Source organism: Psammomys obesus, unplaced genomic scaffold (genome assembly GCF_907164565.1).
Source record: "Psammomys obesus unplaced genomic scaffold, mPsaObe1.curated_primary_1811, whole genome shotgun sequence".
Classification (NCBI taxonomy): Eukaryota; Metazoa; Chordata; class Mammalia; order Rodentia; family Muridae; genus Psammomys; species Psammomys obesus.
Window position 1 is genome coordinate 12,904,333 of NW_026591086.1, and position 18,399 is coordinate 12,922,731.

An 18,399-nucleotide genomic window follows, 5' to 3' on the forward strand; every position below is an offset into this window, starting at 1 on the left:
GAGAGGGCCTGAGACCCTCTGGAACTGGAGCTATTTGCAGCAAGACAGTCAAAGATCTCTTTAACCACATATGCAGTAACAGGAATGTGGGCAGGTACAGCATGAGAGCCTCTCCCAGGAATGACTGTAAAAAGCAAGCTACTTTCCCATTTAGGGTCTTAACACAAAAAGAGGCTCAGATTTTTTTTTTTTTCCCCTCTCCATCCTTCACAGGTTCTCTCAGAGAAAGGGCTTTTTAAAGTTTTTCTGAAGAAAACCTACAAACATCCACAGAACTAACAATAAACTTCTGTGCCGGAGACGGTGGCACATGGTGGTTACAGCCCCAGAACTCAGGAAAGCAGCGGCAGGAGGATCTCTGTGAGTTTTGAGGCCAGCCCAGTCTACAAAGCGAGTCCAGGACAGCCAAGGGTACACAGAGAAATCCTGTTTAAAAAAACCAAAAACTAAAAACCAAACCAAAGCAAAACTTTAAAAAAAATCTGAATCTGTTCTCTTCTTTGATCATATATGGTCATTGGGAACCAAAGTCAGGGTCTATGGCAAGCACCTTTACCCACTGAGACATCTGGTCAGCTCCTGAAGCAAAAACTTTTGGGGAAAGTACTTTTAGATGAGTTGGTGGCATAAGCATGTAAAAGGCCCAAAGCCACCCACTGCAATGACTTTCCTATAAGAAGACACATTAGGGCACAGGTGTCTCTCTGCTACTGCCAAAGTGAAACACGGACTACAACTACGCTGACCATATTCTTAACTGTAACACAGATGACGGAGGAGTTCAGCAGGTAGAAATAAAAGTTATACTCTAGGAAGCAAAATTAACAGGAAGTAACGCATCATTATATACTGACGCTAAATAAGTATATTTACCAACTCAAAACAAGTCTCTTCCTAATGAAACCGAGATCAACCAAAAGTAACATCACAGAGAAAGCACTGAAAACACTGGGTGGCCTTTCCTTGCCATGTGACAAGCTGAGTCTAAGGTTTTAAAAGCAGCAACCAAGTTACTAACAGGTGCTGCTGTTTATTTTCTACACTGTCTAGTGCCATCGAATTCATGCACAAGTCTACTGTATGGTGGAGTCAGATGAAAGAAAGACAGAAGAATTATTTCTCTCTTGGCCTGAATTTCATTTGTTAAAGGTTTTCAATACTTCTGAGGTTTACTTTCAACATTAATTTCATGTTCAACTTCTATCTTTATCTGAATAAACGACAGGATCTTACTAACTTATATTTAATGAATATAATTTTCATAACTGAACAATTTATCATCCAAAATTCAATAACAAAGAGCTATAATAAGAATTGATTACTAAAATCAAATTCTGCTAAAATATAACTGATTATTCTTAAGGAACATTGTTTATAAATACATTATTTATAACATTATACTTTATAAAATTGCCATTTATGTTACTAAGAACCTGTAGTTCAACTGCCATTTACTAAAATATAATACAGTAAAAACCCACTGATTAAATCTAAAATTACTGACTTACATCAAGGAAAGAAAGGTTTCTGATAAAAAGGCCTAGTCGGATACCCATCGGGGTGGCACATGCTGTAATCCCACTGGTGGTAGAGGCGGAAGAACCGAGATGGTCTGAGATACACGGTAAGGTCCTGCCTCAAAAAATAAAAAATAAAAAAATTCCACCAGTATCTGAGTGGTGGTGGTATGAGTTTGTCTCTTCAGATGGAAACTAGTCACTTTTTACTATGTGTGCGCACTGTAGCGCTTGCGACTGAACACAAGGTCTCACATGCTAAGTAAGTACTCTAACACTGTCTTTATTTATAAAGCCTGTCTTTAACTAATTAAAAGAAATACAGAAGGTGGGTGTCAATGATTTCCATGTTTCTGTATGTAGCTTTGATGATTCTTTTCCACTGTAGTCCACTTTACTCCTACACAGATCTTTGGTATTTGTTAGTCATAATACATCATTTAACAAACCAAGAACACAGAAATAGAAAAGAAAATAGGGAGAAAAAAAAAAAAAGGAAGGATAATGCTGTCCCCGCTGTCATGATGATCAGACGTTAGGCAAGATAACTGTCCTGAGGACAACAGAAAACAAGGTATGACACACACACCATCAAAGAATCAGCATGTGGCAATATCAAAAAGAAGAATGGCAGATCCCAAGTCAGGTGGGGATGAGAACTGTCAAGAGACTTTGCTGAAGGTGCAAAAAGACATTGCAGGTGGAGCATGCTGCATGTACGAAACAAAGACACACGAAGGGAAAGCCCCAGGCATACCTGAAATATCACCTTCAGGTACAATCTAACCATGTCTATATAAAAAGGAGTAGCTGACAATGAAACCAGAAATGTCAATGTCACTAAGGAGACGGCGCTCTTAAGAGTGTCTGAAGAAATCTAATCATATGTGTAATACTTCAGTATTTGATAGCCCTCATGCCAATTCAGCTCTCCAACACTCTGCTTTAATGCCACCCACGTCTAGAAATCTGCCTTTCCACTTTGCATTAAATGGCACCAGCACACTTCAACTCTCACTGCCACAATGTCAATAAACATTCTTAATGAAGTAGGTGTGTGTGTGTCTTTTCGGGTTCAAGGACTGTAAACTCTCTGGAGCAGGAACAGCACCCTCTGATTTAAGATCAAAGCATACACCCAACACTAAGTAATTATAAGCAAAGTAAAGAGATACATCTTCCTACTTAATATTCACTGGTACTGCCCTTGCAATGCTAAGTACTTTCTGCTTTAAGTCTTTCTGGTAAAGGGTCAACTAGGATTTCCATTAAGATAGCCATGAAATTACAAAAAACCCTCCAGCCCTTCCTCTTTCATCAGTATAACTCTTCCTGTGTGACATACAGGACAGAATGGAGCTAATCTGATAAAGTCACAGTGGAACATACACTCAGACCACAAGCACTATCTCCAACTAGAGAGATCTGTCATCTCATAACTATCCAAGTTTGAGTCCACTTAATTCCAGACTCTTCCTAGGAATATCCTCCATATACAGTTCTCACCTTCCTTCTGAAGCAGCTCCTGAGCTTTTCAGATTCTCTGTCTGGGCTATCTCTTGAGCCTCTCGCTACCTTCCCTATTTCTAATCTTTAGCCTATGGCCAGAACAGCCCAGTTATGATACAAATCTCTTCATATTCTACCCAGTAAAAAAAAAAAAAAAAAAAAAAAAAAATCAGTACTTTCCTAAATGGCATGTGAGACTCTCAACTTTCAAGGTTATTTTTCTGATTCTTTCACTTACCAAGTATTTACTGGCTGCTTATTGTGTGTCATGAAAGAACTAAACAGATACACACCAAAATTAAAGCCCCCCAAAAGCAGTAAAATCCCTGTTCTTGTGAGACCTTCAACTGCAGTACGGAGAAGTTGGCAGTAAAGCTCCAGTTAAGGAGGGGCGATACATATAATGAAGAAAATAAGAGCAGAGAATGAGGTAGGGTGGTCAAGATGGGCCTTAATGAAAAGGTGTATTTGAGAAGACATTTGAAAAGAGAAAAGTCTAATGCAGGCTGAAAGCCACAGTCAGCACAAAGGGCCCAGGATGAGAGCAAGGCTAGAGTTCTCACAGACTCTAGCTGTGAGATTGAGGTACTTGGTGCAGAATGAATGGGGAGGGGGAGAAGACACAGGATGGAAAGAAACTCATAGAGTATAGGCTGATGTGGAGGACTCCAAGGACTATTACAAAGACTTGAATTTTATTCTAAGCAAGTCAGGAAATACTAGAAACACCAGAAGGAAAGGAATGACAGGACCAGAGTTTAAAGGACCTGCTACTGCGCTAGCTACTGTGTTGAGACTAGAGTGGAAAACATGACTCAGAAAAAAAAAAAAAAACAGATGGCTGCTTCTGTGGCTTGTTTGAGGCAAGGTCGGACTATAGAAACAAGGATTTTGAGGTAAAATCTGCAAGATTTCCTGACACATTAGCTGTGGGGTGAAAGGTTTTTGGACCACGGAGGTGGGTGTGACATGACCTGGGTGAAGAGACTGCTGGGACTAGGTTCTGAGGGAGAGATCTGGAGTTGTTTCTGACATACTGGAAATGTAGTGGATATTCAAGCAGGCACATGATCTATAATGTACATGTGTGTAGAGTGCGTGATAGAAGTGGCACCTGTCTTTATGACAGCTCATTTATTCTGACGGTTCTTCCCACCCTCATCTTTTTCTACTCAGGCAAAATAATCTCTGCTTAAGACTGATGTCATCTACACTGTGAAACACACGATCAGCATTTCCTGAATCACTTTGTTTGCTTCAGTCACTTAAGACTAAAATATGAATACTTGGCCATATAGCATATTTTTAAAGCCATATAATTTTCATTTTCATTTTGGTAGAAGGCAGACATTCTGCAAACACAGCAGGTGGCCTGCCTGCTCTCATCCTCACATAAGTCCTTTAAGGAAAATTAAAACCACAAAAAGGGATCAACAAGTAACCCAATACCCAAATTTGTCCCTTTTCAACATTTGCAGTTATCTGAAGATCATTTTTCTAAAAGGCTTGTATTATAGCATAAACTTTATAGGCTGCAAACAAAGAATGACATATCTTTTGACAGTTTTACAAAGCTAATTTTCATATTAACTGTCATTCTTTTACTTGCTCCAGGGAGGTATTTTAAACTAGGGGAAAGATTAGACAAAAGAACAAAACCACTTCTAGCCTTTTTGTGCCACTTCCAGGAAACAGCATCTAACGTTATCAAGAAAAGGGGGGAAATTTACAATACAATGTGACCTTAGTGAAACAGAGTTCAATTACCTGTGTTCCAGGTAGGATGTTGGACAGCCAGAAGGCCACTTCTTGAGCAGTACTTTCTCAGGGAGCAGCACTGCATGGCTATAACCATCCCATAGGGGAAGTTGCTTAGCAACAGTGTCTGCCCCATGCACAACTGTTTCTCTAGTGCCTAAAATGTATCTTGCAGATAGTACCAAATGAATAAATGTGTAGAATGGTGGGATGAACAATTCTAATCTCATTATGCTGAAATATATCAAATAAAAATCACGAAGCTGGTATAAATTTCTTTCAGGATTAAAGAAATGCTGATTCAAAGCCATTGTCTTTAAACAGTAATCCCAAAATGTTAATGGCATATAAAAGTGGGGGGAGGGCTGAAGCAAAAATCTCATTAACAATATACAACTTTACAAATTCTCAATAGACTAAAAACAAGATGATACTTTGGCAATCATACTTGCTTTTTAATACAGTAGTGTGATACATATTCGGTGTAGGAAAACTACAGCCTTTGAAAAGAAAACAGCACAAAGACCTCTGCAACATGCCTTCAGAGAATCAAGATTTATGGGTGGAGAAGATGGCTTCATTGGTAAAGCATCTGGCAAGTATGAAGACTTGAGTTTGCTCTTCAGAACCCAAGCAAAGGTGCAATACTATGCCAGTGCTGGGAGGTAGACACAGGTAAACAAATCCCAGAACTGCTGGCCGGCCAGCCCACTTAAAGCAGCACACTCCACGGCAAGTGAGAGCCCATCCCAAAAAACAAGGTCTCCAAAGCCAAACCAAACCACCACAAAACAAACAAGCAAACAAACAAACAAACAAAAATGACAGGTGACAGGCACCTGAAAATATTATTCAAGGATGATCTCGGACCTACACACCACACTCATATAAACACTTAGGCATGTGCACACGCATGCCTAAGTGCATGCACACAAGCTTACCTAAGTTCAACTAGGAAAAAAAATACCCTATCAACTCTGATTTCAGAATGCAATACAGCAGGTTAAAGTACCCTCAGCAGCTGGTTCTGAAGGCTCTCTAACAGAGACACTCTACTTGCTTCTGTTTTGTTTTGAGACAGGTCTCACTCTATAGCCCTGGATGGCCTACAACTAACTCACTATGTAGACCAGGCTTGCTTCACTCACAGAGGACTGGTGGGATTAAAAGTGAGTGCCATCATGCTGAATACTTGGTTTTGAACCTAAAGTGTTGGAAGTGAACATTTTAAACACAACAGTGGCTTGTATGTAGCCAATAAGAAATCTAACACGTGTCCTACGCCCCATGAAAAACATCAAGTATCAGTTTAAAGTTACAATACACCAACCTCTTTAATCTCATGTAGTTTTCACTGGCAGCAGGTCTGCATTCCGCTCTCTGTACCACTATTCCTTCCAATGACAGTTTATCTTGAATGGAAAGGGAAAAATGTATTCAGAGATAATGTTCATTGTTTCAAGATGGCATTTTGACATGTAACTAAAACATAATTCATAGAATTCAAGGAAACAAAGGAAAGTAGTAAGCTGATAGCAACATCACTTATCAGAACAGAGAAACCTCATTCTTAGTGCGCTGCAAACTGGAGCCTTTCTGGATTGTTCCTTGAGCCACACTGCCCCTTGCCAACAACAGCTTTTATACTCTCAGCCTAAAGAGACCTAAAAGGGGCATTCAATCTAATTTTTAAAAGTGGTGGATTCCATCTGTATTCTGAAAATACAGTAAATCTAAAGTGCTAAATCAAAGGTCCACACACATACAAATGAGGTTCTACAACACCCTGTGGGAAAACAGCCGACTAGAAAAATACTGTGAAACTGGGCAACTAATTTTCTAGGTTGTCTGAGTATGCTGAATCTGAGTGTTTCAATGTGAATGTGTAAGCTGAGGATGGCACATTTGTAGTCCTAGCACTGAGGAGGAAGATAAGGATGATCACATATTTTGGGGCAGCCTTGGCTACATAGCAAGACTTTAGCAAACAGTGAACCTACTATGAATATTTGTCAAAATAGAAATGCAATTTTCTTATAGTGACCCTGACTTAAAATCCCAGGAGAAGCAAAAAGCCTGGACCTTGCAAGTCCACTGGCATCAGGCACTGTGGCAGAGTGAAGCTGATGGACATGGCCTACTCTGTGAGAGGCTTATGAATGCCTCTCAGAGACAGCAGCTTTATGGCAATCTGAAAATTTAAGACTGTGCTTAGAAACAGCTACTGGTCAGTCAATTCAATGAGAATTCACCTGAGCCCAGAAGAGACTAAGAAAATCCTCTGACTAACCAGAAATGCATGTGATTCATCTCTTCAGGGTGACCTACTTCATTCATTCCACTAACTGTGAATGACTACTATGCAAAGGCACCACGAGGCACTGTAGAATCAAAGATGATTAAGATACAGCACTGTCGACAAGCCACCACCCATTTGCTATACGAACAATGACACATCGAATAAAATATGGAACCACATCTACACAATTTACACTAGAAAATCTTCTAGCGACCTTCCTAGATTTTTGTTTTCAAAAGTCAAGGACCACATCTTGTGGTCCTAAATACTAATTATGAAACACACCATCTGAATTACAAATTCTCTGAGTACCTCAATACACAAGCTCTTCAGCAGAGGTACCTGGAAAGAAGTACCTGGAAAGCACAGGACCCACACCTACTTCACACCACACTGTCCCAGGAAAGAAATAGTATACAAGCCACGACTCTTTACACTCTAAAGCTAAAAGTAAGTTCTTGTCATGAGTGACTTTGAATGTTCTCAAAACAAACACAAATCTTATATCCCAGTTCATCTCTGCAGAAACCGAAAGTCTTGAACAAGAACATGCTTCAGTCCCACAATAAAAGCAAAATCTGGGAAATTCTGGCTTATCACATATCTTAAGTATATGAGGAAAAATCCAGCACTAGACAGGAAATTGATGCTTTTCTAAAAAAAAGTCTGGGCTAGCATCCCTGATAATAATTTAATCACAAACCCCAAGTATCTACTAATGTTGAATGCTAAAATGGCTACCTTTAATATCATTTGTTAATGCTCCCCACCTATTTAGCAGTACCTACTCCAAGGGAATACCCTGAATTTAATTACTTTTATTAATTATTTCAATTTATGTATCGGTCATGGGTCCTTTGCTCCTCTCCTCCCAGTCCCACCCTCCCTCCCACATCCCTTCTCTATTCTTCAGAATAGGGGAGCCCCCACTACCCAGACACCCTAGCTCATCTATTCACATGAGGACTGTGTTCTTCCTCCCCTGTGGCCTGGTAGGAAAGTCCCATTAAGGGAAAGTGGTAAAAAAGCAGGCAACATAGTTCATGTTAGATATCCCCTACTCCCCTAACTAGTGGGCCAATATGAAGCCCAAGATGCCCATTGGACTTATCCTGAAAGGGTTCTGCTGTCAATTTTCTCCACATATGACACCTGCAAGGGTGCAAAGGAAGTTCAAGGCCCCTGCTCATTTCAATTTGTCCACTGATTTCTATTCTTCAGTCAAGGCTCCTCACACAGAACAGTACTGTTCACTCCTCCAGACCACACTTTTCTGTCTACCATATCATCTTTTCAAATCTAAACCTACTTTCAAATGCTACTCAGTTTGAAAAGAAAGTCTTTTTATTAGCAACCCCCCCCCCCAAACTTGGCTGGTGTTATTTAGCTCCCAGTCTGCTTCCCGTAATTTCCTCTCTTAAATTTAAAAGGGCAACTTACTTTGGGCATGGCCTCCCTAAAAACATGATTTGCCTTTCTGAGTGAGGATTGAACATCTTACCCAGGGTCCTCTTTCTTGATTGGCATCTTTAGGTGTACAGATTTTGGTATGATTATCCTATATTATATGTCTAATATCCACTTATAAGTGATTTTATACCATGTGTGCCTTTCTGTTTCTGGGTTACCTCACTCAGGATGATCTTCTCTAGTTCCCACCATTTGCCTGAAAATTTCATGATTTCCTTGTTTTTAATTGCTGAGTAGTATTCCATTGTGTAAATGTACCATAATTTCTATATCCATTCCTCAACTGAGGGGCATCTGCTCAATCCTCATTCAGAAAGGCAAAGGGGATGGACATTGGAAGAGGGAGAAAACAGGGAACAGGACAGGAGCCTACCAACAGAGGACCCCTGAAAGACTCTACCCAGTAGTGTATCAAAGCAGATACTGAGACTCATAGCTAAACTTTGGGCAGAGTGCAGGGAATCTTATGAAAGAAGGGGAAGAGAGAGAGACCTGGAGGGGACAGGAGCTCTACAAGAAGGGCAAAAGAACTAAAAAATCTAGACACAGGGGTCTTTTCTGAGACTGATACTCTAACCAAGGATCATTCATGGAGATAACCTAGAACCCCTGCACAAATGTAGCCCATGGTAGCTCAGTCTCCAAGTGGGTTCCCTAGTAATAGGAACAGGGACTGTCTCTGACAAGAACTCAGTGGCTGGCTCTTTGATCACCTCCCCCATAGGCCACAGAGGAAGACAATGCAGCCAGTTCTTATGAGACCTGATTAGATTAGGGTCAGATGGAAGGGGAAGAGGACCTCCCCATCAGCAGACTGGGGAAGGGGCATGAGAGGAGATGAGGGAGGGGGGGTGGGAGTGGGAATAGATGAGGGAGGGGGCTACAGCTAGAATACAAAGTGAATAAACTGTAATTAATAAAAAAATAAGTTAATTTAAAAAACATGATTTGCCTGCTTTTTGTTTACAGCTAACACATACTTCTTAAAGCCTCATGGGAACATGTACTTGCATTTTCCCCACTGAACATGCATCTTTTCTTTCACACACTGCTTATAATTCAAGGGAAATGTATAAAATATAAAGTTCTAGTTTAAAGCCCTCTCTTGCATACAATTGCTGGTAATTACAAATTTTACACATCAATACAGAAATCCTTGCTTAAAACTGTCTTTTGACCAATTTGAAAGAATGTGAATATTTGAAAAATAATCATTTTTACTCTTATACACTTACTATGTATTTATCAAGTGCCTATTGTGTAAAAGGCCATGCAATGCCCATCAGTAATAGCAGAGATAAAGGAAGCATGCCTTTTGTGGTCAGGTAATGAAGAGTTGAGTGCAGCCATTCTCAAATGTTTGTTCTGTACCATACATTCTCAAAATGTATAGATGAAACATGATTTTGTCATCCATGCTACATACATATATCAAAACAACATGCAACATAATCCAAACAAATCGGTTTTATTTGTGAATTTACAAAAAAATTTAAAATTCAAGACATTTACATTGCCTTTTGTTTCGTTCTTGAGACAAGGTCTCTCTATGTAGCCCTGGATGACCTAGAACTTGCTATATAGACTGGGCTGAACTAGAACTTGACTGTTTCTGCCTCCCAAGTATTGGGATTAAAGGCCTGTGCTATCACTGCTTCATTTAAAACATTGCTTTGTTTTAAATGAAAAAGAAATATAGAAATCCTCAATAATTTCCTTTTATTTAACACAAACTCAATTCCTATTTCTGCCTGTATATGTGATGGTATGGTACCCACAGGCCAGAGACCTCAGGAGCTACAGGGGGTTGTAAGCCCCTGATGTGGCACTAGAAACAGAAAGCTGGTTCTCTGACAGAGCACCAAGTGTTCATAACCACTGAGCAATCTTCAGTCCTATATACCTGGAAGTTTAATCCCCTGGAGCTAGAGTTCCAGATGAGCAAAGTGAAAGCTGGGATATGAACTTGTCCTCTGAAAGAGCAGCAGGTGCTCTTTCCTACCAGGCCCCAATGTGACTTATGTGACTTAAGTGTAGAAATGTAAAACACTAGAAACAAAAAAAGACTTTCTTTTTGGAAGAATGTGAGGTAAAAGAGCTGAGCTACCATGACTCTCCCCAAGCAGTTCCCCAACCAGATTCAAGTCTAGCAGGATGAGGAAAAGGGTACACAAGCAAACCTAATCTAACGGAAACTGGACATCTTCTTTTCCAGATTAACATAGGTGCTCATTTCCCCACTGTTAAATACTGTGACAGATGCCCGAAGCTGGCCACACACTGGTGGGTAGTGGGTTACTCTCAAGCACTCCCACATACTTCTGCTCAAATCTGTTGATACTAGCTTGAGTAATTATGTAATTTGATTACCCATCAGATAACCTTATTAAATTAACAAGTGGTGTAGCACCTGGAGCTCTTTCTATAAAAGTCTTTTGTTAAACACTTGTAAAGGTAAATGCTTTTAAACCATACTTTCAAATTTGTCATGAACCTGGAGATGGAAGACAAGTACACATCTATAAAGATTTGATTAGTGTTACTGCACTACTTAAGTTCTTCCTTTGCGGCTAAAACTGATCCTTTAAATTTCCATAAGGAGAAAGCAGAAGGTGAATTAGCATCCATGCTATAATCAAAGCAAAGCTTTATCTTTCATTACTAAAGAAGAAGCTAAACGTTTTAAAGTCCTAAGGTAAAACATAAGAATACTTATTAATCGCATTTCTTTTCCTTTCTTTTCTTTGAGACAGGACTCACTGTGTAGCCCTGAAACTTGCTAATGAAATGATTTCCTACCATCTAATTTAACTGAACAGTTGGCCCTGTGATATTACCCATGGGGTTCTATTGTACAAAGTGACTATACTAAGACTACAAGTGCTACAAAGCTGACACACAGAGTATTGAGTTAAACACAGAGAGAAATTACATCCAGCTGGGGATCAAAAAGAGCTTTGCTAGAAACCCTGACAACTGGAAAGGATTTAGAGAAGGCAGGGTTAGGGATGATAAGGGAACTGGAACAGCCTTGGCAGTAGCTTTTGATGGGCCCTACATTCTTGTACTTGAGATTTTTAGCGCAGAGACCCAAACCACCAATGCCAAGGATGACAAGGTCATGCCTGCAATCAGCAAAGAGGATACACAAGCTCATTCTACTGAGAGCCTTGAGTCAGTTTTTAATCTTTCCTTCCCTAGGCCTCGACATTTGTTCAACTCTTCCATGAATAATGGGGCTTAAAAAAAAAATAAAAAAAGTATAATCGGAACAGAGAGAAAATTAAAGAGCAAATAAAGAAAACATATCCTGAAAACAGATTTGTGGGCCCCTCATGCTGATTTTGTTGACTCAGCACGAGTGGAAGAGAAGTAAATAGTCAGAGCCAGCTCTAGCTTCAGCATGTTAGACTAGCAAGTGAGCAGGAAGTGTGGGTGTCAGCACCGGCATGTGGGCAATGACATCAGCTACGTTAGGAAGTCCTCAGGCATCCAGAAGTTAGGTATTCATTTCCACAAGACGACTCAGGATCCATTTGCGTGTGGATGGCTTTAAGGACACTTCCAACTACAGCTACAATACAGAGGAGGCATGATCTGTATTGTAAGATCTGGCATGATTTTCTAGACTTTTGAAGTGACTCTTACTCACAAATCACGCCTGTACCTACGACTTTTGAAGAGATTACTTCTAATGATGTGCATCTAAAAGGTAAATGATTTTAAAATTCCCAGTATCTCCTTTCTCCTCGTTTCATATATTTCCAAGCAGGTTTTGTTTTGTTTTTTGTATATCTGGGTGGGGCCACCTGGCACTTTAATAAACCAGTTAAGTGAATTCAGTAGCCCCTATTATTAAGAGGTGGAAGGTAATCATCAATAATTTTTGAGTTGTTATTTTGATCTTACCTGACTGTTAGGAATTTGAGATAATACATGTTTTCTTATAATATCATTAGAATCAATGTGTTGAAAATTCCCAATTTAACATAAAAACTTAAAAGTGTAGCTGATAACTAGGCTCGTGATTTAGAGAAGAAGCCAACTTCTACTGCTTCTTTTCTTTGTGGATGGGGAGAAAGAGGTAAGAGTGCAGACACTCACACAGAATGTGAGTGCACACATTCACACTGGGGCCCTGCCTAAGAGTACATGTTGCTGATAGGCTGCATCTAGGAGCAGAAAGGAAAATGGCTGGTTAAGGGTATGAAAGATGATTATCAAATGTGTGAAGAAGTTGGGGCAGTCCATCATCCTATAGATGCTAAACAGATTTATTTATTCAGCCAAAGAGTAACATAATGAACCAATGTTGTAAAACTACCACATTTGTATTATTTTAGTTTCTTCTAGAAAGTTAAATTCACAAGTCATTGTCTCACTAGACTTCAGACAACAAATGATTAAGTCAACACAAAATCCCTTCAACACAGATGTGGACATAATGCTACAGAGAGAGAATTTTTACTCCCAAAGTTGATTTCAAGAGTATAAAATAGAGGCTGGGGAGATGGCTCAGTGGGGAAAGCACTTACTACATGAGCATAAAGAGCTGTGTTTAAGTCTACACAGCCCATGTAGAGCTACATAAGGCAGTGCATGTCTCTAATCCTAATGATCCTAGGAAACATGGGAAGCAGCAACAGGAGAATGCCCAGAAGCTCATGGGTCAGCTAGCCCTGGTGTACACTGTGGTGAACAACAAAAAGAGACTGTTTAGAACAATGGAGAAAGCAAGGACTGACACTTGACCACCAGAGGCAGTCCCTATGTTCCACATATGATCCATGATCTGTGAGCACAAACACATTCACAAACGAGTGTATACACGTTCACACACACACACACACACACACACACACACACACACACACACACAATCCAAGTCAGATGAGCACAGAAGTCTGCCTGAAATTTGTAAGTGCAGATTTGTACCTCAATAAATAGAGCAGAGCAAAAGACAGAAAGACCCAGCATCAACCTTTGCTCTTCATTCATATGCATGTATCCCTACGTATAAATACACGTAACTTGTGCACGTAATATGTAACCACACATATACAAAATAAAGCAAATAAATTTAGAAACAAAAGACTTAGAAAAATAAATATTTTTTATATGTAGAAATACTATGCTGTAATAACAAGGGGGCAGGTAAGTCATTGTAATATAGGACAGACTGACTATCTAAACTCAAAATACCTGGAGACAGAAGGGTTTCTAATTTTGGACTTTCATAGATTTGAAATATTTGTGTAGGCTTTTTCATTTAAGCACACCTAATTCAAAATCCACAAGGCAAAACTTCAAAATCCACCTTGGATTTCAGATATTAAGTTTCATAAACACTCAACCTATGGTTTGAGTTGGGCCCTGATTAAAGGCCCCTCCTTACCTTTAACTATTTGAGACTAGAGGAATTAACTCAGCCCTGCACATTGTTAACCACCTGTATCTGTTACTCTCCCCTTTAATCATTCTTATTCTAGCGCTCTTTTTTAAACATTGTATTTATTCGTAAATGTATGAGTGGTTTGTCTGTATCTATGTGTATGCATGCACATGGTCCCCTCTGTAGAGGACAGGGCACTGGGTTCACTGGGACTGGAGTGGCCAGTTATTACCCATCATGTTGGTGCTGGGAATTGAGGGAGCCAGTGCTCTTAAATTGCTGAGCCATCTCACTAGCCCCAAATAACTGTTATTCTCTCTACCATGTGCAATTAGCGACGGTAGTTGAGTTCATCATGATTTTCAAGATACGATTAAGAATTCTTCCAGCCAGGCAGTGGTGGCACATGCCTATAATCGGGAGACAGAGGTAGGAGAACCTTTGAGTTTTAGGCCAGCCTGGTATGAACAGCCAAGGAAACCCTGTCTCAAAAGAATTCTACATGGGTTAGAGCTCCTTGGAGAGCCCTGATTTCAGCTACATGAGGTGAGCACCATGGCAGCACATGTTCTCTACCTCCCCTTCGGCCAGAGCAGCAGAGCTCTCCTTTCCTAAAGAACCAACCAGCCAAAAACTAAAACAAGTAACAAAACCCAACCTCCTTTACGTTAAGATCCCTTAGCAGGGCATGGTGGCAAATGTCTTTAATCCCAGCAAATCCCTGAGTTAGAGACCAGCCTGATTCTGAGGACAACTAGGGCCACACAGAGAATGTTTTGCTTTCCTGCCTGAAAGCAAAACAAAGGCAAGACCCCTCCTCAAAGCACAATTTCCTTAACTGCTAGTTCTTAGGGTAGACTATCAGCACCCCTCTGGAGAGCTTTGGAAACGTGTTGGACTCATTCCCAAAGAGCCTCCTTTAGCTGCAGTGTGTGGAAGGGAGGTGGCACTTCCACAGCACTTACTGATTCAGTATGTAGCAGTCATCTTTCCTTCTTTCAGCATGCTTTCCTCTTTCTTTCATTCCCATTCCCCAAGCATTCTCTTCTGTATTTTCCTGAGCTATGAAAGGCGTGTCTCAGAGTTGCTTAAAAATGACATCAATTCCAACTGTCATCATTACGTAATGCACCACTAAGGAAACAAAATGCTGGCATTATTTTTTGGCAAGCCAATGAGTCTAAGAGAATTTTAGAAATGTTAAAAGTGAAAAAATTGGTAGTATAACTTCCTTCATCCTTAATCTACTACTCACAAACTTTATGAAAATTTTCAAAAATCATACCATTCATTCATTCATTCATTCACTCATTCCTCATTCACTCATTCAGAGATTATAGACATGGTTATTAAAACATCTACTTCCCAAAGAAATGAAATTATACTTTGCCATACAGAACCACAAAAGTGAGTTTTGTACAATATTTATAACTCTAGAGTCGATCAATGGCTGACAAGATATGCTTTATTAGTCTGGGTAAAATTAAAGGTTTAAGTGGCCACACTTAAAAAACAAACAAACAAACAAATAAACAAACAGCTGGAGATGGTTCAGGCAGGTAAAGGAGCTTGCCACTAAGCATGGTGAGCTGAGTTCAATTCCCAGGATCCACAGATGGAAAAAAATTGATTGGTTCAATCAATTCCCACAGTTGTCCTATTTATTAACTTGGTATGTGTTGTGTGGGCCACAGCTTGAATGGCCCACAACACATCAATTACCAAACAAATAAATTTAAATAAATACAAATTAGAACAAAACAAACTCCATTAAAAATAATTTTAAAGCTTAACTCCTACTTATAAGTGTTACTGACCGATTCATCTACAAAGTATACACAGAAGAGGAATAAATAAGATTTAAAGTTGTCCAGACTGCCTTTGTAGAAAAAAACAAGAATGTGGAATGGAATTTTACCTGAGCTTCTCAGCTAGTCTGTCATTTTTTATTTGCTCTTTTGACAGAACACTCCTGTTTTCTGTACTCTTAAAAGGAAGCTTAAAAAATTGCCAGCACAGCCACAAGCCCTCTGCTTCTGTGGAGAAGCACAGCAAAACCATGTAAAGTAAGTGTTCATGAGGTGTCAATGACACATTCTCATGCTCTTCTGGCCAGAGATTATGTCTACTGAGTTTGAGGAAGGTTCCGGTCCTCCGCACAGCTTGTGTGATGTTGTGGCCAATTGGCTCACTCTACTTGTGTACTTGTGTCAGTACGTGTTCAGTCCCAAGAAACATGCAATGCAAATAGATTTTATATTTCAAAATGCAACTAAACTTTGACATGCATACAGAACTAGACTCGCATGAAAAAAAATCTTGGTTCAGTGGTGTGTTACTTTTTAATACACGAAAAGGCTAACATAAAATATTCATAGGCACTATGAATGCCTCTCACAGCCAATGCTTTAACAGGAGGCTATGGAGAAACATGCCACACGTCAAAAAAAGAAACTCAGCTTGTGAAAGCTCAGTAAAGTCAAAGCACAGATCAATAAACTGGAAACAGAGTGGGAGTCACAGTCAGGGAGGAATGGAGAAGATCAAGGACAAATTGACAGCTATAGTTGTTTTTACTCTTCTAAGGTCACAGAAGTCACCACTGCAAAGGATAAGGAATATAAGCAAACATGTAAAAACAACCAAAAGATGTGGCAGGGGTGCAGAATGTGGAGACAGGGCCTCTTTCTATTAATGGACACTCCTGAGAGCGCTCTACTTCCTGAAATGAACTGTGTGTACTTCACAGAAGTGGGATCTGCTGAGCATGGAGGCACTAGGCCCTTCTTGTATCTGTCAATTAGGAGAGAGCTTCCTCTCACGGTACAACTTACAAATTGAGTGTGCACATATTATAGTCATGTCCTATATCCATCACTTCCCATTAAGAGTTGGTAGAAAAGATGGGAATCCCTTTCATTATTAGCCTAGAATAAATCCTTCCTTCTACAGACAGTAGATGAGCATTACCTCATAACAGGAAGATTCGGCAAATAGGCTTGGGCCTATTTAACTATAAGAAATGCTCAAACCAGGGACTCATTTAAATTCTAAAAGTTGCTGAAGGGTTTTTGTTTTTTGTTTTTTTTTTTTTGTAAGATTTGTGATTGCGGTGTTTATGTTTCCTTCTTTCCCCTTTAAAAAAAAAAACAATTTTTTTTAGAGGTAGGACATTACTGTGTAAGCCAGGATGGCCTTGAACTTCTGGCCTCAATTTCTGAGAGCTGAGGATAAGGGCATGTACTAAAAAAGTTAAGGTTTTAAGACAAGCAGGGCCTCTACTCTTCACAATGCTGTCTTCCCGCCTACAAAGTTAGGTAAATCCTCTACCCTGATGGTCAAAGGCACCATGAGCCAATCTCTGGTGTGTGGCTAGGCTCTTGTGATACAATTGCTGGATTGTCTAATTCCACTTTATACCTGTAGTGAGGCAGAGAAGCAGTCACACAAACAGGGACATATCTGGTATTGTTACACAAGTGCTATGTTACAGTTTTCGAGCTAACTGACTACCTTCAATAAGCATCTCTCACAGATAAACACAGAAGAGTCCACATGAACCAAGCTGGCAAGTATATCACACCAGGCAGCAATAATCATCTAGCTGAAATGGCAGTAACATGGACAAGGTGGCACCTACCAGGTAGCAGTTTCTTTTTTACGAGGCAAGAGGGCACAAAAGGCAAGACACAAAAGGGAAGCTCTGTGGACTCCCACCCCTTCTAGGAAGGCACTATGAGAAGGCGCAGTCACACCATCAGTGGCAGCCACAGCCGGCAGACAAATGGTGCTCGGCAGGTTACAGAAGCAGAGAGTAAGGCAGGGCTGAGGGTAAGCGGCACATGGTGGATGAGTCCTCACACTGTACCACAGCAAGCCTGGGAGCTAGGTGTGCTGTCTCACCCTGTGATCCCAGCACTGAAGAGGCTGAAGAAGGGAGACTATCACTACTTGGAGGACAGGCTAAGAAGTGAGACCCTGTGCTAAAACACAAACAAATAAAACAAAGTAATACAACACAGCAGGCAAGACTGCTCACCAGTGGTGCTGAAATTCTGGCAGCAGAACCGTAAGTGGGCTTCAGGTAGAAGACAGCAAGCAGACTTACCTACGTTCCTACCTGCTTCCCACCTCCACAGAATCCTGTTTTCTAGCATCAACCACATCAAGGCTGTCTCATGAAGGCATCTACAGGCAGGCCAAAGAAACAGAATATGCCAGAAAACCTGTCCCTAAACTATGCTCACACTGCACTGACTCAGGTGCCCAGTTAGCTTATAAAGAAGGATTGCAGGCTGATGTTAATCACATGCAGTAACAAAGACTCCCATGATTTCCAAATGGGTACCCTCCACCCAACTATTCCGTTCTTAAAATAAGCCACACCCATACAAAAACTTCATTCTAACACACACACACACACACACACACACACACACACACACACACACACA

At 40.2% G+C, this 18,399-nt stretch overlaps 1 protein-coding gene across 1 annotated transcript in view; it reads right to left on the bottom strand.

Annotated features, from left to right (window-relative positions):
* The window catches only part of Gtf2f2 (general transcription factor IIF subunit 2), a 119,312-nt gene that overhangs the window by 48,003 nt on the left and 52,910 nt on the right, over nt 1-18,399 (bottom strand). Inside the window, exon 5 of the mRNA XM_055609922.1 lies at nt 6,115-6,196. Coding sequence (XP_055465897.1) covers nt 6,115-6,196 — 82 coding nt within the window. The remainder of the gene's footprint in view (nt 1-6,114; nt 6,197-18,399) is intronic.